Genomic DNA, 22,336 nt, shown 5'->3' with positions numbered 1-22,336 from the left:
AGAAGCCATGACGGGAAGATCTACACTTGATCTTAGCCAAAAGGCGAAGAAGCAATGCCAGGAAGATCTATCTCTTCCTCCCTCTTTGTCATTTTGTCTTTCAAATACATGCCTACCTCCACGTACATGTGCCAGTCACTAAATTATCAAATATTTTTTAAAGGAAGCACAACTCTTTCGTGCAGTAGAACTACATCAGAATTTATCTTTATTCCTCCAATGAATGAATAGACTTTTAAAAAATGCTTGTTTCAAAGGCAGAGAGATAGGTACATACACAGATAGACACACACAGAGAAAGAAAGAGGAAAAAAGAGAGGGAGAGGGAGGAAGAAATAAACAGAGATCATCATTACTGGTTCATTTCTCAAATGTCTGTAGTGCCTTGGATGGACCAGGATGCCTTGGATGAAGGCAGGAGCCAGGAGTTTCTTTTAGAGCTCTGTGGATGCATGGGCCTGAGCACCTAGCCATTCTCTGCTTTCCTAGGAACATTAGCAGGGAGCTGGATACAAAGTGGAGCAGCCAGCCCTTGATCTGGCACAAATAAAATAAGTCTTTCTATGAAGTAAGTCAATGGGCCTATGCTTGCTAAATTAATCTTCAAATTAATATCTCATTAATGTAGGATTCATTATATCATTGGAAATACAGTGTTACAGAGATGGCAAAGGGTAATTTTGTAGAATAAAGGCTTCTTAAAGCTTATCATTTGTAATTGCATGTTGAGATGATTCTTTCTTCTCATGTGGTCTGTCAAGTGTAAAAGTCTTGCAATTTGGAAAAACATGGCTATTAAATATAAAAATGGGATAACAGTGAAATAAATAAATATGATCTTGTTTTTTATTTTCAGGAAACCATGAATTTGATTTTGGCGTCGATGTTTTGGAAGAATACATCAAACAGATGCACTTTACGTGGTTGCTCAGCAATGTCTATGACAGATTTACTTCTGAACCTCTTGGACATGGTATAGCAAAAAAAATAGTGACATGGAACAATATAAAAATAGGGTTAATGGGATTAGTTGAAGAAGATTGGCTAGATACACTGGCTACCGTTAACAAATCAAATGTAAACTATAAAGATTATGTTGAAGTTGCTAATGAAACAGCAATAGAACTTAAAGAAGAAGGAGCAGATCTCATCATTGCAATAACTCATATGAAATGGGGCAATGATACAAGGCTTGCCCAAGCAGCAGAAGGGGTCAATTTGATCCTAGGAGGCCATGACCATGATTATGGAATCAAGAAGGTGAATGAAACCTGGATTGTCAAAAGTGGATCTGACTTTAAATACTTGACAAAAATAAATATAAGACACTACGGTGCATCTTTCCAATATATGTTTGAGAAGGTGGACATTGTAAGTTACTTGGAAGAAGATTCATATATTAAAGCAATAGTAAAAGATTTTACTCAAAACATACAGGTAGGTGAGTATTGTGAATGCTGCTAAGTACCGTATAGTACTGGGACAATAGAATTAGTTCATGTATAACTGGAACTGAAATGGTTCAAACCAAGGAGTTAGTGCTAGTTTTTCTTTATGTCATTTTTCCTGCTAAATTTGTGTTTCCTACTAAATTTGGCTATGTAGGTAATAAAATTCCACACCTGTTTCAATGTTTAGACTTAACATTTTAGCTGTCATGAAAATATTTTTAGTATTAAAATTCTGTAGTAATTTCTTCCCTTAACAGAGGCATTAATACTGACATTTAAGAAACACCAGCTTCCCAAAAGAAGAGTGAATTTCACTTCAGTTTGCGATGAAAAGACATTTTTCTTCCTTCTTTATAACTATTATGTTGAAATTTTTAGGTGGTTTGTAACCAGTTCACTTAAACTTTTATATGCATTCAAATTTTTAGGTGGTTTGTAACCAGTTCACTTAAACTTTTATATGCATTCAAATTTTTAAGGCTTGTCTTTTTCTGTGGGCTCCAGAGTGTGTGTGTGTGTGTGTGTGTGTATCTGTCTTCTGCATATGTTACATTTGCAAGAGCTAATGGGAAATGTAAGCCAGTTTCTATTTACATCCATGCATGCATTGTCATATAATCTGTGGTAACTGAATTTATCCTATGGACATGCAGCTCCCTGTTCTGATTTTGTTGAGATATTAATGGAGGCATTAGGTTTGGGTGAACCTTATGTAGGAAAATGAAATATTTTAATTACAGTTTTCTGGCTCTGAAACTTAAATGCGAGTTCCTAAAATATGATAACTTAGCTCATCCAGATTGTTTTGAAATGTAAAAGTGATTATTAGGACATGTAGAGTTTTGGTATTCTATTAGTACTGTGATATTTGAAGAGGACGAATTTCAATAAATTACCCGATCTTGAGTTAGAGGTTAAAAAGAAATGATCAAGAGGTGAAATAAACATGTAAAGAAATGTTGATTTTTTAAGATATATTATTTTCTTTCTCCTTTTAGTATATGTTAGAAGAAGTTCTCTGCCCAATTAACATGGAATTAGACGGCCGTGAAGTTACCGTGAGAAGATCTGAGAGCAATCTCGGGAATTTGGTAACCAATGCGATGCTAGAAGCTACTCGTGCTGATGTAGCACTACTTAATTCAGGTGATTTATTTAATCCCTTTGTTGGAAGATGAACAAAATGGATACAATGAGTCTCTCAATTTTTATTTTTGGTTTGTTTTTATTAATGTAAAAAGAATAGATTTTATGTGTTCCATAGGTATAGTGCTAAAAAAAAAATCATACTTTCCTCACTCTCCTGATCCCTGGCCCACTGTTCCCTTCTCCCTTCCCTTTCCTCAACAGTATTTGCACAGACATAATCTTAATCCACTCTAGGTCCACAGGGTTAATTTGCCACAATTAAGAAGACCAAAGGAGTATATTTCCACTGCTATATGAATATGGGCTAAAAAATGACAATTGTATCACAGATGACTTTTATTTTTCTACATTTTTTTTGTGTTATATGTTGGCTGCCATGTGTCAGAGAAAATATATGGTTTGTCTTTTTGATACTGGCTTATTTTGCTAAACATAGTGGTTTTAATTTGCATCCATTTTTGTTGCAGAAGACAGGATTTCATTTTTTATCACTTAGTAGTGTTCCAAACTGTACCACATTTTATTTATCCAGACATGAGTTTGTGTACATCTGGTTTAATTCCATATTTTAGTTATTGCAAATCGAGTTGTAATAAACATGGCCATACAAATAACTCTCTTGTACACTGATTTCATTTTGTTTGGATACATATGCAGGAATGAGATTTGTTTATTTGAAAATAAGCCTTAGGGACCAGAGCAGTGACGCAGTGGTTAAGGTCCTCGCCTTGCACGCCCGGGATCCCATTTGGGTGCCGGTTCTATCCTGGTGGCCCCGCTTCCCTTCCAGCTCCCTTCCAGCTCCCTGCCTGTGGCCCGGGAGAGCAGTCGAGGACGGCCCAAAGCTTTGGGACCCTGCACCCGCGTGGGAGACCCGGAAGAGGCTCCTGGCTTGCGGCTCACTTGGGGAGTGAATCATCGGATGGAAGATCTTCCTCTCTGTCTCTCCTCTCTGCATATCCGCCTTTCCAATAAAAAATAATAAAAATAAATCTTTTTTTAAAAAAAGAAAATAAGCCTTAAAGGTTAGCATTTTTTGATTGTTCATATCCTGTGAGATTTTGAATGATCACATGGGCTTGTCACTTATCTAGATTAAACTTAATCAGTCCTTGATTATATGAGAAAGAGTAGGCTGAAAACTTTCTCGCAAGTCTTTTACCAATTTGTTTTCTTTCTTTTTTTTTATGGCACAATTCCATAGAGTTTTGGATTTCCCTAACTCCTCCCAAATCGCAACTTCCCTACTGGTTTCCCCATATTATTAAAATAGTAAAGTCCTTCATAAGCAGTCATAATCCCAACATTCTGTTATTTAAGTGTGTCCTGCCATTGCTGGTACTGACAATGTCAGACAGTCCAGCATCCAATTGTCAAGATATATCCACCAGTTTTATTGGGAGTCCATCTTTGATTTGGAAGTAGAGATGCATACGGCTTTGTATCAACACACTTGGATATGATACTCTTTATTAAACCATCAGTATGCATTCCCTTAAGTGAGAAGCCACGAAACAAAGTCAACAACAGGAATGAGGTGAAAACAAAAAATGTATAGCCCCATGGAGGAGTTGATAACCTGCTACTACTGAATAAATAACGTGTCAGTGAGGAAATGAAAAAGGAAAACAGAAAAGCTTCTTGGGTAAAATGATGCTACTGTGTGATCTGTGAGTCAGTGAAGAATTTGATAAGAGAAAAGAAACTATTTGGAATAAATAAAAATAAAAACAAAAATATCAAAACTCATGGGTTGCAACAAAAACAGTATGGAAAGGGTTACTGATCTTATAATTTGCATGAAGGCTGTCTTATATCAGAGAGAACATATGGTGTTTATACTTTTGGAATTGACTTATCTCACTGAGCATAACGATCTCCAGTTGGGACAGTATGGCTGCAAATTTGGCAAAATCTGGTCGCAATTTTTTTTTTTTCCTGTTCCCGGGTTTCTGAAGCTTGTTGTAAATCCTGGATGTTAGTCCCCTATTGCTTGTGTAGTGTGCATAAGTTTTCTCCCATTCCATTGGTTGCTTCCTCACTTTGTTAATTGTTTCCTTTGTTTACAGAAGCTTTTAGTTTGATATAGTTCTGTTTGTTTATTTTGGCTTTGAATGCCTGTGCTTTTGCTGTATTTTCTAAGAATTCTTCCACCATTCCTATATCTTGGAGAGTGCTTCCTATGTTTTTCGTTAACAGTCTGATGGTTTCTGGGTATAGATTTAGATCCTTGATCGATTTAGAGTTGATTTTTTTTTGTATAATGTGACAGGTGTGGGTCTTGCTTCTTACTTCTGCAGGCTGCTATCCAGTTGTCCCAACAGCATTTGTTGAAGAGACCAATCTTTTTCCATGGACTGTTTTTGGTTTTCTTGTTAAGGTTTAGTTGGCTATGCCTGTGTGGGCTCCCTTCTGGGGTTTCTGTTCTGTTCCATTGATCTTCTTCTCTGTTTCTGCACCAGTTACCAGACTGTTTTGATGACCACTGCTTTGTAATATGTCTTGAGGTCTGGAATTCTGATTCATCTTGTTTCATTTTTATTGTTCAGGATAGTTTTGGCTATTCATGGTCTCTTGTGTTTCTAGATGAAGTTTTTAAATCTTCTTTACTTATCTTGAGAAGAATTTTTTCGGGTGTTTGGTTGTGATTGTGTTGAATTTGTGTATTACTTTTGGTAATACCAGTATTTTGATGATGTTGAGCCTGCCAATCCAGGAACATGGTATGTTTATCCATTTTTAATGTCTTTTGCTATTTCTTTTTTTTTTAATGTAATTTTCATCATAGAGATATTTCACATACTTAGTTGAATTGATTCTTAGATATTTAAGATTCCTCTCTCTGCTATTTTAAAGGGGAGTTGTTAGCTCTTGTTCATTGTACTTCTGGTTGGCAGATTCTTCTCCTTAGGGCAGGTTTTTAAGGTGTGTTACCCATTGGTCTACAAGTCGATTTTACCGATTAGGTTTATTATCCTATTCTTTGTTTGTAGTCACTTGTGCCACTCCCTCCAGTTGGGTTTCAGGCTTGGACTTTTGTGTCAGGCTTCCACCACAGACTCCCTCTTTAGGCCCAGCTCCTGGTTCACTACTTTGCACTGCCTGTGATCCTGTGCTGTAGCCACAGTGATGTCTGTGCAGCCTTTCTCCCACCTGCAGGTCAAGCAGTGCGCCGGATTAGGAAGACATCAGCTGTCCAAAAATAATTGGGGTGTTAGCGATACTGATCTTGCCGATGCCTGCTGGTCATAAGGTCTGAGGACCACCTATTTGGGTGGAGCCCATAGAATGCCATGTTAGAACTGTTTTCTGTGGGACCAGTACAATGCACTAAGCTGGAAGTGAATTTGCTCCCAGTTTAGCACGTGCACAGCTCGCTGTTGTCCCTCCAACCCCACAGTGTTTGATCCTGTGAACATGGCCAACCAATTTCTAACTGCAGTAAGAGGAAGTAATATGAAAAAAACTTGTAGAGTGAATGCAGCATCTGTACTCATAGTTTGGAGTTGGCCAAACTAGGATTGTAAATTATTCAGAATCCCTTTAGAGGATAGAAAACTAAAATCCATCTTGTTTTGAATCTAATCTTGACTTATATATCATAATTTCAAATTTTCAAACACCAGGATTGTGGCCTAGATTCTTCATTAATTAAAATGTTCAAAATGTGACATTATTTAATACCTACCCACAAACTTATATTGCCACTTTCAATGAAGATTCAAGTCATGTTAGTGTTATACATGAATGACATGTCTTTAGTGTGACATTATTAAACCTTAGATTGTATATTTAGAAAGTCTTTGAGGGTTTTTGGTGCAGATGTTTTATTGTAGATAATCATTGCTTTGGGTGCTTAAGGTGATCAGCCTGAATGCAGGAAATGAGGTTATGATTTTTCAGTTGTCCTGTTCTGTAATTAAAAGTTAGGTGATAGCTAGCATGAAATTCCATTTTTTTGAAAATGATTAGACGTAGATTACATAATGATTACATGATTAGATTAGACGTAATTACATAATTCATATAGACATAAGCATTGAGAATTTTTTGGGAAAAGGATTACAAGTTTTGGCAGTGTGGCGTTTTTTAAAAATTTTGAACAAACATAAAAGGTGAATTTTTATGGAAAAATTAACCAAAGAAACATATATATTTTTTTAACTCTAGGCACTCTCAGATCAGATCGGATACATCCAGCAGGGAATTTCACTTTGCATGATCTTTTGGCTATTCTTCCCATAGTGGATCCAGTTTTAGTTGTCAGAGCAACAGGTGCACAGCTGCTGGAAGCGCTTGAAAATGGTGTTTACAAATACCCAGCTCTAGATGGGAGGTACGTACATTTATATAAATGGAACCTCATAATATCTGACCTTTTTTCTGGCTTCTTTCAATTAGCATGCTTTCAAGATTAATTTATGCATTAGCATGTTTCAATACTTCATTTCTTTTTTAATGTTTAATCACGTTGTGTGGAAAACAGTGTATCTATCCACTCATCAGGTAAGCATTATTGCGATTTAAGTTTGGGCTATTATGAATATTATGTTGCCATGAAAATTCATATGCTTTCATGGGGATAAGCTTAGTAATAGAGTTGCTAGGTCATCTAACTCTTAGATTGGAGAAGACAACAAGCCATTTGCTGAATTGTTGGCACTTCTGTATTGCCATTTGCTACCCCTGCCGCTTGTATGGTGATGACGCTCCTGGTAGATGTGAGGTGGGACATTTTGATTTGTCTCTGTGTGTCTCTGATGATTCTGGGTGCCCAGCATCACTTCATACGCTTGTTGGCCACTTGTATATTCCTTGGGAGAAATGTTTACTTGCATATTTTGCCTTTCTAAAGCTTATTTTTAAACGATTGAGTCATAGGAGTTCTTTGTATTTCCTAGTTATAAGCCTCTCTTCAGGTTAATGGTTTGCAAACGTTTTATCCTATTAATGTGGTTTACTAGCTTACTTTGTTGATGTTATTGTTGAAGAACTAAATTTTAAATTCTTAAGAAGCATAATTTATCTACTTTTCGTGATTTTTATTATTTTACTAAACTGTTGCCCAGTGCATGAAAATAAAAGTATATGCCTATGTTTCTTGCAATAGATTTAGAACTTTAGCTTTTTTTTTCTGAAAGAAAAAATTTACTTATTTTTATTGGAAAGGCAAATTAACAGAGAGAAGAAGAGACAGAAACAGAGATCCACTAGTTCACTCTCCAAGTGGCCACAGTGGCTGGAGCTGAGCAGATCCGATGCCAGGAGCTTGGAGCTTCTTCTTGGTCTCTTTCACAGTGCAGGGTCCCAAGGACTTGGACCATCCTCTCTGCTTTTCTCAGGCTAAAAGCACGGAGCTGGATGGGAAGTGGAGCAGCTAGGACATGAACCAGTGCCCCTGTGGCATGGTAGCAGCTTAATGATGGATTAGCCGCTCGAGCTATTGAGCCGGCCCCCATAAATGTAGCGCTTATCCTTAAGTTTTCCATCTGCTTTGAATTAATTTTCATGAGTAGTATATGAAGTTGATCCAACAATTTTTTAAAGATTTATTTATTTTTATTACAAAGTCAGGTATACAGAGAGGAGGAGAGACAGAGAGATCTTCCATCTGATGATTCACTCCCCAAGTGACTGCAACGGCCTGTGCTGTGCCAATCAGAAGCCGGGAGCCAGGAACCCCTTCCGGGTCTCCCATAGGGGTGCAGGGTCCCAAGGCTCTGGGCCGTCCTCGACTGCTTTCCCAGGCCACAGGCAGGGAGCTGGATGGGAAGTGGAGCTGCCAGGATTAGAACCAGCATCCATATGCGATCCTGGGGCGTTCAAGGCAAGGACTTTAGCTGCTAGGGCACGCCGCCCGACCCGGTCCAATAATTTTTACTTGCATGTTGCTGTACAGCTATTTCAGAGTATTTGCTGAAAAGACTTCTTAAAAATCTGCATTGGGTTGTCTTGGTCCTTATGCCAATATCAATTTTAAGCCCAAGTGTAATGGTCTATTTTCAGACTCTTCCTCGTGTTCATTAATATGTATTTGTTAACCCTTCATGCACAGTACATCTTGATCCTTTTTACCTTTATATTAAGTTTTGAAATCAGGAAATATGGCTCCTCCACCTTCGTTCTTGTTTTGGCTGTTTGGGGCTCTTTTATATTTGTGGATTTCTGGAGTCATCTTGTCAATTTCTGCAAAAATGCAGCTGGGATTATGACATGAATTTCATTCAGTCCCGAAAACCACTTTAAGGAGATTTACCATGTTAGCAGTGTTAAGATTTTCAATCTAACAACGTGGATTATGTTGCCATCTATTTAGATCTCCTTCAGTTTATTTAAACAGTGTTCTAGAATTAACAATTTTTAGACTACTTTTACTGTATTTGTTTCTACATATTTTATTCTTTTGCTTTTGCACATGGAATTAAATTTTCTTATGTCTCTAATGTTTTCTTAATTAAATTTTTTATTGTTTATGCCTATTGTATAGAAATGCATTTTTTGTTGACTATCTTGAATCAGTTACATTTAACGTCATGCCAATCTGCTGCTAATATAAATAGTAAACTAAAGTAAGGAGTTCCTACAGTTAGTTTGTAGGTTATATTCCTTAGGGATGTCTATGAGAACATCTCTATTTCAAAAGTAGAAATGTTTGTTTTCCAAGTTGTGCAATCAGGAGGCTAAGCTATAGCCAGCCATTTTTCATAAGTAGTTAATTTCTTGATAGTAAGTTTAAGCATGTATCTGCAAAGGGATTTCAAGCATTCTAGTTTGAGTCAATATTTTGGACTGACTTTATATTTCACCCTAAAGTTTCGTATCCTAAAGTTTCGTATCCTGTAACTTCCTTCTCAGTGTTGCTCATTTGCTCACAGAAATTACACAGCTAAGTTGAAGAAGATTTTATGAGGCTCAGATTGTTATGAGGCAGTTTTTATTTCTTTTGAAGCTCCTTTGGTCTAAAGCAATTCTGTGTCGTTTGCTTTTTTGAATATCTGCAGAATCAAAAATAGAATCTTGGATACAATATAAGCCATTTAATATATTCATATCATACTATGGGATTGGGAGTGGGCAAAACCTAAATAATATTTTTACTAATTTTGCTGCAAAAAATTAGTATTTGCTCCATTTGCAGGAGCACAATGGGTTTTAACATCAAAACTAAAATTATTTCAAGAACTTTGTAGTGTTTCTGATTTACTTTGGTTTATTGGATTTTAGCTGAATACTGAAATATTAGTTCGTAAGGTTAAAATGGTATTAGGGGATATGCAGCGGTAACAAAGAGATGTCAAATATGAGTGGTGTTTTGTTCCTTCGTGGGCTGCAGGAGTAACACTGGTCCATAGCAGTTGACAGGTGCTGCTGTTTGCCTGGAGGTGCCGTCACTGTCACCACTGACTGCGCTGGGAAGAGGGATGTGGAATCAAATGGTAAAGTCCTCCCAGCTGCAGGCATATGATGTGACTTTGCTTTTTCTCAGAGAATAATGTCCTAGCTCAGGTATTCGTGCAAGTGTTGTGAACATAAATTTTTTGTATTCTTCCGTGTTAATTGCTAACCTAGTTGCAGAAACATAGTCAGTGATTTAGAGCTTTGAGTTGGGAGGGAAAGCTAGCTTTTTCCAGTTGCGGATTGTGTTCATGTCTGCCCTCACATGTATCACTACAGTTTATCTGGTTTAATTGATGCAAGGTCGTAATGATAAACTTTAGGTATTTAATGTGTTGAAGATATTTTGCATGCAAATATCAGTGATATAAACACTATAAACCTAAAGAGCTCTCATCTGAGTTGAACAGATTTGGATTTTGCTTTCTTGAAAAAGTACCAAATAGCAATTTTTAAAAATTTGGTAGTTTTATTGAGATGTAATTCTTATACCATCCATTCAGTTTAATCACTTGAAATATAAAGTTGAATGATTTTTCTTTTATTATATTTGTAGAACTATATACTTATTACCACAGTCAATTATAGAGTGTTTTCATCATCTTAGAGAGAAATCATCTATATTTATTAGAATAAATTTAATTTGCCCAAAACCCTTGCCCCATCTCAGTATCATACATCTGTACTGAGTATTTGGGACTCACAGCTGTATGGCTTCCATGACCTGTCCCTATGCCACCTGTGGAAAACAAAACTCAGCCATGCCATGAGCGTCAGGGCTGTGCCTTGGAGCTCAGAGCCCATCCTCCTCTGTGAACTTAATTTTACATTCTTCTAGATATAATTCATTGCACTTCCCTAATCTAATACTGTGATATCTCACTGTGCTTTTGATTTGTGTTTTCCTGATGTTAACGGTGTTGAGCATTTTTTTCCATATATCTGATGGCTCTTATGTGACTTCTTTGGATAGATGTCTATTCAGATGTTTTGCAAATTCTTAAATCAGATTATTTTCTTGATATTGAGTTGCATATTTTAATATTAAACCCTTATCAAGAGGAATCATTTTATCTCCTTTTGATCTCTGCATTCTGCTTAGTGCTTTTTTTTGCTGAGCAGATACTTTTCAGTTTGATAAAATACAATTCATCAGTTTTGTTGACTATCATTTCAAGTTTTATTAAATTTATGTAGAGCTTCTTAACAACTTTTTTCTTAAAAAAGAAAAAAAAAAAGCAGGAGAGGATGACCCATATAGGAGACCTGGATTGAAGCTCTTGGTTCCTCATTTTGCCCTGATACAGCCCTGACCATTACAGTTGTTAGACAGGAGGTGGGGGATGAATCAGCAAGTGGAAGGCTGTGTGTGTGTGCATGTGTGTGTCTGTGATTCTATCTTTTTAGATAAATAAATCTTCAAAACAGCGATTGGCATTGCATATCATCCTTTGTTCATTGAATTACTTATGTGCTTTTTTTCTTTAAGAAAAAAGCAGTTGATGATAATTATGAGTCTATTTTTGGGTTCTTCACTATGCCTGCCTTCACCACCACATGCTGTTAATTACTATATCTTGTATGTATTAAAGCCACTTTATTCTTCATTTTCAAAATTGTTTTAGGTATTTTAGTTTCTTTGCCTTTCCATAGAAGTTTTGGAATAAACTTGTCTATAGCTATAGAAAATCTTGATATGACTTTGGTGGGAACTGTATTAAATAGGTAGGGACTTCTCATGTTCACAATGCTGAGTCTTTCAGTTCATGATAATGGTCCTTTCTCTATATTTTGTCTTTGATTTTCTTGATCTGCATTTTCTTAGTTTCAGCATATAAGTGTAGTAGTGTATGTATATTTCCAGATTTATAAGCTGAGTTTTCCATTGCTTTGTACAATAATCAATGGTCTTGAATTTGAGAGTTTGTTTTCCATATGCTCATTGGAATATAGAAATGTTATTGATTTTTGAATAAATACTAATACATCCTGCAACCTAAGAAGTTCTATGATTTTATTTTCTACTCCTTCAAATTTTCTATATAAATATTTGGTCATTCACAGATTGCATGCTACAAGTCATTTCCTTCCTTCTCTAGTCTTATTGCACTGGCTAGGATTTCCCAGATTATACTGAATAGCATTAGTGAGAGAAGATATCCTTGCCTTTTTTTGTTGAAGCACAGCCACATCTGGTCAATGTATATATGCAGATGGGAATGTTATTCAACAATAAAATATATGCAGATGGGAATGTTACTCAATAATAAAATATAGCAAACTTCACATTTAACAACTTGAGCTCTCAGAACTGAGGCTCCAGCGGGGTCTGGGTCAACTGGCCTGGGTCTCTTGCCCCAGTCCTTGGGCTCACCATGAGAGCCGGTCCTCCTCAGGGGAAAAGACGCAGCAATAGATGGCTGGTCCAGAGGCACATGGAGGATATGACAGTCCATTGGGGCCTGCAGAGAACATCTGGTGCTTTAGCAGTGGAAGGAGAACACAGCGGATTGGACAACTTACCCCAGTCGAATGATGACAACCACATATCCGGGCGAATGGAGATGCTAAGGTAGACTGTATCAGCCAATGGACTTGGAAGGGTTTCCTCATCCATTGATTGGCAAAATCAACAACATCTCGGAATGATCACATCCACCTGGGCAGGACCCTCGGAGCATGCATCACATGGGCTGATATTGGGTGGCTGTTCCCCATCCCTGGGAACTGGGGTGGTTGGGAGGCTGGGTATGATTTTTTCCCCCTTATCTCTCACTCCCCCCAGAAACGGGAAGAAGAAATAGAAAATTCAGAAACAGTGATCACACCCACTTTTCCCTAACTTCGGATCCTTCACACACTAATCAACTTTGTAAATATCATCTAAAATAAAATTATGTTTAAAAGGCTGTGAATTTTTGCATCTTCTATGCACACGTGTCTTTCTGGACTAAGTATTTCAGAGTGGAACTGCTTTGTAACATTGTAAGTGTATGTTTATTTTTACAATGAGCTGCTAAACTTTCTCCAGAAGTGCTATATAAATTATAGATGTTCATAGCTATTATATGATAATTTTTGTGGCTTAGTGTTCTTGCTAAGTTTTTTTTTTGTCAGGTTTAATATAGTACTGTTCCATTGTAGTTGTAATTTGCATTTTACATGTGACTAATGACACTGGATATCTTTTCATATATTTATTTTCTATCCCTTTTCCCCTTTTGGTGATACAAGTCTTTTGGTCATTTTTACTTTGGTTATTCATTTTCTTACTGCTGAGTGCAAAGGGTTTTTTGGGAATATTTTGAATGCAGAATTATATTATTATCAAGCATGTTTCTGTAGCTTTTCATTCAAAAAGTATCTTTGGGAAAGCATTTTTTAAAACGTTTTATTATTATTATTTACTGTGACACAGTTTAGTAAGTATATGGGTTTTTCTGCCTCTTTCTCTTTCTTCTTCCCCAACACTTCCAACTACGATTCCCCAAATGATTATAGTAGTACAATCCCTTAGTAACAGTTCCAAGATTAGCCTTCTGCTATTTACCTGTGTCATAACGAGTAGCTAGAATATCTAGCATCATGCTGTACGGGTATATTTACATGTTTCGAAATGGGACTCCTATTTTATTTGAGATTAGAGAGACATGCTCTAATGTGACCTTACTACCCAGTGTGCTCATCTTATACTGTTCATTTGTGAGATTATATGTGTATACATATCTACCTATATATCTATTTATTTTTCATTTTGCATGAGTGTTGTTCTATATCCGAGAGAAGATACAACATTTGCCCTTTTGGGACTGGCTTATTTCACTGAGCATAATTGTCTGCACTTGGGACCATTTTGTAAAATTTCATTTTTTATGGCTAAATAGGGTTCTGTAGAGTGAATGTACCACAGTTTCTTTATCCTTTCATCTGTTGATGGACCTCTGTTGGGTAGTGTGCAAAGAATTTCTCCCATTCTGTTGTTTACCTTTCACATGTACAGCCAAGTAATAGTCATCAATAAGAGAATTGAAAGTATCCCAGGAAGAAAGGTCAGTCTCTAGAACAAATGCAGTTGTCATAATTGGATATTAGCTTACAGAGATAAGAAACAAGGCCTCCAGTTATTATCTCCTAGAGTCAGCATTAAACAGTTTAAGCACTGAAGTCTTCCCCTAAACACCATCAGATGACTAGAGGAAAACATAGGGAACACAGTTTTGCATAGGCAAAAAAATCTTAAATTCACCAAAGCACAGGCATTCAAAGCCAAAATAAACACATGCGGATGTATCAAACTAAAAAACTTCTGTGTAGTAAAGGACATGGTCAACAAAGTGAAAGCAAAATATTTTCATTTTATAAATTTTAATTGGAATTTTTGCTGTGCATCTTGTTGTATTATCAGGCATAAGAATTTTTCCGTCTCTACGAAACATGAATTTTCTTTGATTGTCTTTTAAAAGTTCTGTGCTTTTATTTATATTTGAGCTCCAATTTGAGAAAAAAATTTCATATGGGTATTAGGATTATGCTGAAATTGGTCTGATTTTTCACTTGGATTCTCCATTGTTCCCATGTCATTTACTTTAAAGAATATTCTTTCTCTGCTGAATATTTCTTTTATGCCTATGTTAAAAGACATATGGGCCAGTCATACAAATTAAAGGAGCAAAAACATAATCACCAGTATCAGAAGTGAAAAAGTTCCTCGTTTTAATAACCTTTGGCAGTTTAGTAAGGAATCACTACAGATGCCTCACTATAGAAAAAGTTGACTTAATAACATAAAACATTTAATTTCTAGAAAACTACAAAATGATAAAACCATCCATGTGAAATAATGTTAATGTCTCATAATCATTAAATACTTTGAATTCATAATGTCAAAGCTCCTCAAAAGGGCACTTATAATGCAGAATGACTTATTTGTGAAAATGCATTTAACACTGAAACTAGAACCAACACAAGTTTTGGGGCAGTCTCCAGTAATGAGCACATATTATGTAGTCGCTGAAACCAGATAATAACAGCACCAAAAATGAAAAGACAACCTCTCCTAAGTGTAACATAGCATTCTTACTTTGCCCAGTTTGCCCAACCCCCGGGCCTGGACCATGTGATCACCAGTGGGAGTTATGACCCACTAGGGGAGTTTCCCACAATACCCCACTTGGCTCACTCTCTGACCCAGATCTCATACATGCCAGTGGGTGCTACGCCCTTGCCTGGCATAGCCTGCCCTCCATCTTGGCATTGTATGAGCTGGTGAATGTTGCAGCCCGTTCCACCCCACACCTTGTTTTAGGAATGCTTATGCAGGTGCTGCAGCCTGGGTCTGCCTGGACTGTTCTCAGTCCCTGTACCCATGAGTGATGGTCGTTTCCATGTTCACACCTAGCTCAGCCCATCACCAACCCAACTCTTGAGTTAACCAGCATGACTTCTACTTTCCACAGGATTGGGCCCACACATTCCCCACAGAATTTACCCCTGGACCTGGTTCTTTCATGTGTGGTTAACGTCATGGCCCTGCCTAATGTGACCCATCCCCTGTTCCGACATTCAGTTGGGTACTAGGATCTAGCCCTGCCAGACAGGTCCCCAACCCTGGCTTTCACGTGGACTGGCATGTGGTCAGCAGTGTTTTTTGATAACATGCCCTACTCAGGATTCCCATGTGGGCTGGTGTATTAGTCTGACCCATACAGATCTTCTGACCTTTCCCCTCCAAACCATCAGGTCTTAGTCCCCTTGCTTACCTGCAAGTACAGTGACCCTGTCATTGGAAGTCCCTCAGGATTTTTTCCTCACCAACACACGCAGTGGCCTTATTCCATGGATGTCTTAGGCAGCAATTCCACAACCCCAAAATCTCATAGCTCACTGCCTGGCAGCCAGTGGGCAGAGCATGGTGCCAATTGGCATGCTGGTCTTCATGCTCTGCCCAGGACTCGCTCACTGCGTCGCAGCGGTGGCTGTGGCTAGGGTCCCAAGCATTGAGTCTGACCTGGCTCAGGTGTTCCCAGCAGCCGCCAGGCTTCTGGAAGCTTCCATCACCCAAGCCCCGAGGTTGAACTACATTTTTTTAGTTTTTTGCTGAGAATTTTTTGTATTCTGGATATTTGGAATTTTACTGTATGGAATCCTGGTCTTAATTCAGTTGTATATAGAATATCATCATCATCATCATCTTTTGAAGGAGGCAATTTACCTTATTGGATTTAGGCCATTGGTTGCCACTACTTGTGAAGGTTGTGGGTTCACTGCTTTTTCCATTCTCAGTTTGTTCCTGCGTGTGTGCCACCCAGTGGTCACTCTCGGAACTGTGATTTGGTCAGCGTTGAGCTTGGAGGTTGATGAATGATTTTATTCCATTTTCCACAGGATCCTTTCCTTCAGTCATCTAGTTAGGCTGCTAGGACTTTGGTGACTGTACATTGTGGTGCATTGTGTGTGTGTGTGTGTGTGTGTGTTTAAATTGCTGTTATTTCCCATGATACTCTCCTATGTATCCTTCCCTCCCCATTCTCCACTCCTCTCCTCCTCAGTATCACAGCGGTACAGTTGTTCAGCAATAATCACAGGTCCAGTTTGCTGCTATATAAGTGTATCAGGGCATTGTAGGTCTAGGCAATGGTAGAAAATCCAGTGTCATTGTTATCAAGTACCCTGTTTCAGGCCTGAGTGGCAGTGGGAAAGGGGACTGCGGGACCAAAGCTACAAGGCAATTTCCCTCCTCCTTTGAACTAGAACTCCTCTCTCGGTTGCATTTCCTACGGGTTCTTGTTACCTCTGCCTGAGCTCGCCAGCACTCTTGCTTTGGGGCCTGGATTCAAGGCAATGAAGTACTCTCTGACCTTTAGTAGTTAATTACTTTTCCCTGTCGGAGTCAGAACTGGAGGGCTTCGTTGAATTTTATCTGTATGCCTTTGCCAATGTTTGGTATCAGTTTAGGCCAGGAGTTTTAGAGACCAAGAATACAGCAAAATTCACTGCCATTTCAGTAACAGTTCCATTTGGGAATGTTTGTGTATTGATCTTCATCTACTTTAAACCCAGACAAGGAGATCGCTACAGCAAGAGAGCAAGGTTTTGCATCTCATACTTCATTCTCCAGATGTCTGAGCAGCAGTCTGAAGCCAGAAACCAGGAACCCCATCCAGGCCCTGCATTTAGGAGGCAGGGCCCAAGCATCTGCTGCCCGCTGGGATGCATTAGCAGGAGGCTGGATCTGAAGCAGAGCAGCCGGGACTCAAATGGACACTCCAGTATCCCAAGTGATGGCTTAGTGTGCAGCTCAAAGCCATGCTGAGTAGATGATATTTCGAATCATGGTCTTTCTCTAGAATGCCTGTGATAATTTATGTTTTTCAGAGTCTCCAACTATCTTTTCCATACATTTTATTCAGGTTTTATTGATGTATTTAGTTATTGGCTATAGACAAGGTGGAGTGTGTATGTATCTAATCCAGATTTGTAACTCCTTCCTTTTGGCTGAATCCTGTAATGGTGGACCAGCCTTAGCCAATGTTTTTTGCCATCATTATTGCCATCATTTTTCCTCCCCCACCCCTTTACCTCCCTTTGTTTTTTATGCTCTGTTGCTTTTGGTTTCTTGTGTAAACCGGGAGAGGGCATTAGAAAGTGTGTGTGGTGGTGTTTGTGCTTCCGTGTTGCTGAGCCGGTTTGCTTTGTAGTTGGTGTCTTAGTGGAACGTGCCTCTTGCATCCTGGCTCACCACTGTTGAGTGCCATGCCATCATTACCAGCTGATGTGATCACAGGAGCCCGTTTTCCTCTTTTCTGTCCTTTCTGATTATTCCTGTCCTCACTGATCTCTGATTTTAGGTCAAATTCTACATCAGACACTTTGTTTTTCTTTCAGTGTACCAGAGGCAGTGAAAATTTGCATTTTCGCCTTCATTATCTCCATGCTCTCTTTGAATCAGGATTTGCATTGGTTCATGTGTGTGTAGAGAGGAGGTGGGCATTGTATCAGTGGTTTGGAAACCTATTGGTAATCCATAACTTTAGGAAATTTGGCTTTTGTTGTTTCTAGTATTTTTTTTAGACAGCAGTGCTATCTTTTCTTTTAGTTAATTAGCTAGGTGAGCAACTTCATCTTAACCTAAATACTGAATGTAGTGCTTTTCTATGGCGAAAAATCAGAGAAGCACGAATATTTGATCTATAACTTGTTTTACTTGTATCTAATGGTGGTTCCAGTACTAGTTGTTCATATAGTTTACAGATGAGAGGGGAGAGAAGGAGGGAAGGAGAGAGTACATAGAGAGAGCGAGAGTGAGCTCTAGAGAAACCAAAAGGAAAGCAGAGAAGGAGAGAGATCCGTCTTCATTCTGTTGGTTCACTCCTCAAATGGCTGCAGCAGCTAGGTCTGATCCAGGCAGAAGCCAGGAGGCAGGTATTCCATGTGGGTCTCCCGATAAGTGGGAGGGTCATCTTCCTTTGCCTTCCCATGCATATTAGCAAGGAACTGGGTGGTAAGTAGAGCTGTCTGGTGCTCCATTGTGTGATGTTGGTATCCCAGGCTGTGGCATAACTCACGAAGCCACGTTGGCCTCTGCTAGCCACTTCTCAATGTTAAAGTGATAGGCAAGTAGAACTGAGTTGTTTCTTGCATGTGTTATGGACTGCAGAGAACAGCCAGCGTTTGTAACGATGGCTAGTGTCTCTGTCTCCTCGGACTGCATTTCCTTAAGGTACTGATGATGAAAATTAAAACAGAAATCTCAGGGTAGTTTGTAGTCGGAGAAGAGTAGGAATTCTTTTGGATAACAAGGAAGTTAAGATAGATGTTCTTGTTATCATTTTTTCTTGAAGTTACAGGTCATTTGACAAGTTCTCCCCAGCTGTGTTACGCTCCAGCCCACACATGTGTCAGCAGGTTAAGTAGTGTAAGATTTGCTCACTTTCATGTTCATGCTTTCTTTTACTCACTATTAAAATTCCTTATGATTAATTATCCACAAATATATTTTTAAATTTCAGATTTCCTCAAGTTGCTGGAATAGAATTTGGATTTGATCCAGATGCAGAACCAGGACACCGAATCATAAGAGATACTGTCAAAGTTCAAGGACAATATTTACAGAAGAAGAAAGTTTACCTTCTTGCTATTAAGGAGTACATTGCAAATGTGAGATTGATTCCTTTTTTCAAATTACTTATTTTTATTGGAATTGCAGACTTACAGAGAGAAGGAGAGACAGAGACAAAGATCTTCCATCTGCTGGTTCACTTCCCTAGTGGCCATGATGGCTGGAATTGACCTTATCTGAAGCCAGGAGCCAGAAGCTTCTTCACATTTCCCATGCAGGTGCAGGGATCCAGGGACATGAGCCATTTACCACTGTTTTGGGTCATCCATTGCACCGGCCCAAGATGAATATTTTTATAAAATTTTTCAAGTAAAATCTTTTATAATTAAAATAAGTGTTTTCCATTGTGTTTTTACAAGTCATAAACTTATATTTTATTTATTGTATGCAGCTGTTGTTAATTTTGTCATATTATCAGATTGAAACATACAAGACTGTTAGGGATGAATAAACAGAGAGCATGAAAGGTCATTCAGAAACGAACTTTTATTACTGTGGCAGGGCAGCCATCACCTCACAGGTTGATGTGCCGAAACAAAGAAAGTGAGGGTTTTTAGACTTTTATAAAAACATAGTGCAAGTGGTGGGGAAGGAGGTGTGCGGAGCACAGATTAGCCGAGTTTGCACAGGGTCAGAGTAGCCCCTAACAGTCCCAAGCAAAGGGTACATCAGTGGCTCTGCTGCGGGAAGAAAGGAATCAGGGAACATTCCAAGGGACAACAAAACGTCATCCTCTGGGGTCGGTCTTTGCAGGACTCCAGGTGTATGTCCAGCCTTGCATGGACAGTGTCCTCCGCTTTACATCTCATGGAATGTCGGCCAGGCATCAGCATCACAGGGCGTCTATGATTTATGCTAATTAATTTTATTCTCACAGGTGCAGCAGAAGTTGCTAAATAATAACAAAGAAGATCATAGTGGTTTGCTCAACTTTAAGTTGAGTGATAAACACTTCAAACATCTTTAATGGGCATAGTTTAAGTTTTTCAGAATCACTGATGCGGGCTGGTGTGGTGGCTTGACAGGCTAATCCTCTGCCTGCAAGTGTAGGTATCTCATGTGGGCATCAGTTTGTATCCCAGCTGCTCCACTTCTGAGGCAGCTCTCTGCTTGTGGCCTGGGAAAGCAGTGGTGAATTGTTCAAGGTTTGGGAGGCTGCAGCCACATGGGAGACCAGGAGGAAGTTCCTGGCTCCCCGCTGAGGATTAGTTCAGAGTGGATAGAGGACCTTCTCTCTCTCCTCTCTCTGTAAAAATGTCTTTCAAGTAAAAATAAATGTATTTCAGAATTATTTATGCCATATCTCTGCAGAATGAAGCTTGGATGTCTCAGGTGATTTTTCAGTTTAGTTCAGTGGGTTCTGCAGTACTGGGGTCTGGAACAGTGCTGGGGGGTGGTAGCAGGGAATTGATTTGGTTTAGTTGATGCTAAAATCTCTATGTCTAGTGTCCCAATGTTGAGAGCTGTTGAGGTCTGGAGCTCAGTAACAGTGCCCTGAACAGGCCTCTGTTGATTGTACTGTTCGTTCATGGGCAGGGAGCATAGTGTGCCCATTCCTGACGATTCCGGGCAGTAGAGCTGAGCACAGTGTGTTAAGGACAGCACGTTCAGAGCCAAGATTTTAAAGCATGTCAACCTGCATATATGCAGATGTCTTTTTGCATATGTGGATGAAACTGCTTATGAGTTCCGGCTTTACATTTTAAATGAATATTGTTTTTCATTTGTTTATAATTTTAGATTAGAAAAATGACAGTATGTTTCAATATTTCAGGGAAAGGACGGTTACACCATGCTTAAAAGTTGCCCTCGGATATTTGACACAGAAACTGCACAAGTCCTTTCTACAGTTGTCATGAATCACTTTGAATCGATAAAGATTGTGCAGGGAAGAAAGCAGTGTCTTTCCGGCCATCGGATGAGTTTAATCATTACTGCCAGCAAGACTGCGTCGCTGACAGGTGACAAGAAAGTTTTCTTAGCAAAGTTTCTTTATAAAAGTAACGCTTTTTATTCTGAACATTGGATAAATAATATTCTTTTTTCTTAAGTTTATGGAAATATAAATAGAGAATGAATTACAGTTACAAGAAAGTCATAAGGAAAAATGTACATCTCCAAAGCACAAATAAATTCTAGGAGATTATGTAGTTTTCAAAATCTTCTGCTTTACAATACTTATATATTTTTTAAAAAATTTTATTTATTTTTATTGGAAAGTCAGATTAAGGAGAGAGAGAGAAAGGAAGATCTTCAATCTACTGGTTCACCCCCCAAGTGGCCACAAAGGCCAGAGCTGAGCTGAACCAGAGAGAGCTTCCTCCAGGTCTCCCACGCAGGTGCAGGGTCCCAAGGCCTCGGGCCATCCTTGACTGCTTTCCCAGGCCATAAGCAGGGAGCTGGGCGGGAAGTGGAGCAGCTAGGATATGAACAGGTGCTCATGTGGGATCCTGGTACATGCAAGGCAAGGACTTTTGCTGCTAGGCCATCATGCCAGGCCCGACCATCTTAGCTATCTTTGAGTTTTTCTGTTACTGGTATTTTAAATTCGCTATTATAAGTATTTAAATTGACATATTTGGTTTCCTGTCAAACATATTGTCTTTCCCTACTATAAGTGCTGTGTCTAAACATGCAAAGCTCATTTCATTGATTTGGTTTAGACGTTTGGTTCTTTTGAAATGTCACTGAGTAATGCTTCAAGACCAGATTGGGTCATATTCATAATGCGAGTTTTAAAACTGGTTATTTCTTTGATAAAAATAATTATATTCTTAGATATCTCTGTTTTTTGAAAATCCTATTTTAAGTTAAAAATAAATACTGTCCTTTTGTTTATTTCTAAACAGTGTTTACACTGAAATTTCATTCATGATTACACGGTTGCTTCTGAGAAGTACATTCAGAGACATTCTGATCAATATTTTATTTGTGAATGCTAGGAAGCCTACACATGCAGCTTTTCTTTAGGTATAATATTAGATATTAGAATATTTATACTGAGGGGTGCGATATACTTTCATTGGTTTCATTTGCAGCCTTTGAAGAGGAATCAGACAAGCCATCAGTAGTAATTGCTGTCCCTGGCATCGAAGGACGGATTTGCCATATTTCTCAAGACATGAAAGAACATTTACATCAGCTTAGAACTGCAAGAAAGCAAGGCTTACAAGCTTTTCCCACCACTAGTGATAATGCAGCAGAAAATTCTGATTCGGATTGA

The 22,336-nt window shown here is 38.5% G+C and overlaps 1 protein-coding gene across 1 annotated transcript in view; it reads left to right on the top strand.

The window, feature by feature from the left end:
• The window catches only part of LOC121154673 (mannosylglucosyl-3-phosphoglycerate phosphatase-like), a 46,865-nt gene extending 24,529 nt beyond the window's left edge, over positions 1–22,336 (top strand). Inside the window, exons 3-8 of the mRNA XM_040977702.1 lie at positions 857–1,437; positions 2,450–2,597; positions 6,771–6,936; positions 19,004–19,151; positions 20,888–21,074; positions 22,152–22,336. Of these exons, the coding sequence (XP_040833636.1) occupies positions 857–1,437; positions 2,450–2,597; positions 6,771–6,936; positions 19,004–19,151; positions 20,888–21,074; positions 22,152–22,336 (1,415 nt within the window). The remainder of the gene's footprint in view (positions 1–856; positions 1,438–2,449; positions 2,598–6,770; positions 6,937–19,003; positions 19,152–20,887; positions 21,075–22,151) is intronic.

The sequence above is a fragment of the Ochotona curzoniae genome, unplaced genomic scaffold (genome assembly GCF_017591425.1).
Source record: "Ochotona curzoniae isolate NIBS_2020 unplaced genomic scaffold, NIBS_Ocur_1.0 contig_2754, whole genome shotgun sequence".
Taxonomy (NCBI): domain Eukaryota; kingdom Metazoa; phylum Chordata; class Mammalia; order Lagomorpha; family Ochotonidae; genus Ochotona; species Ochotona curzoniae.
This window is presented reverse-complemented; position numbering and strand designations above follow the sequence as displayed.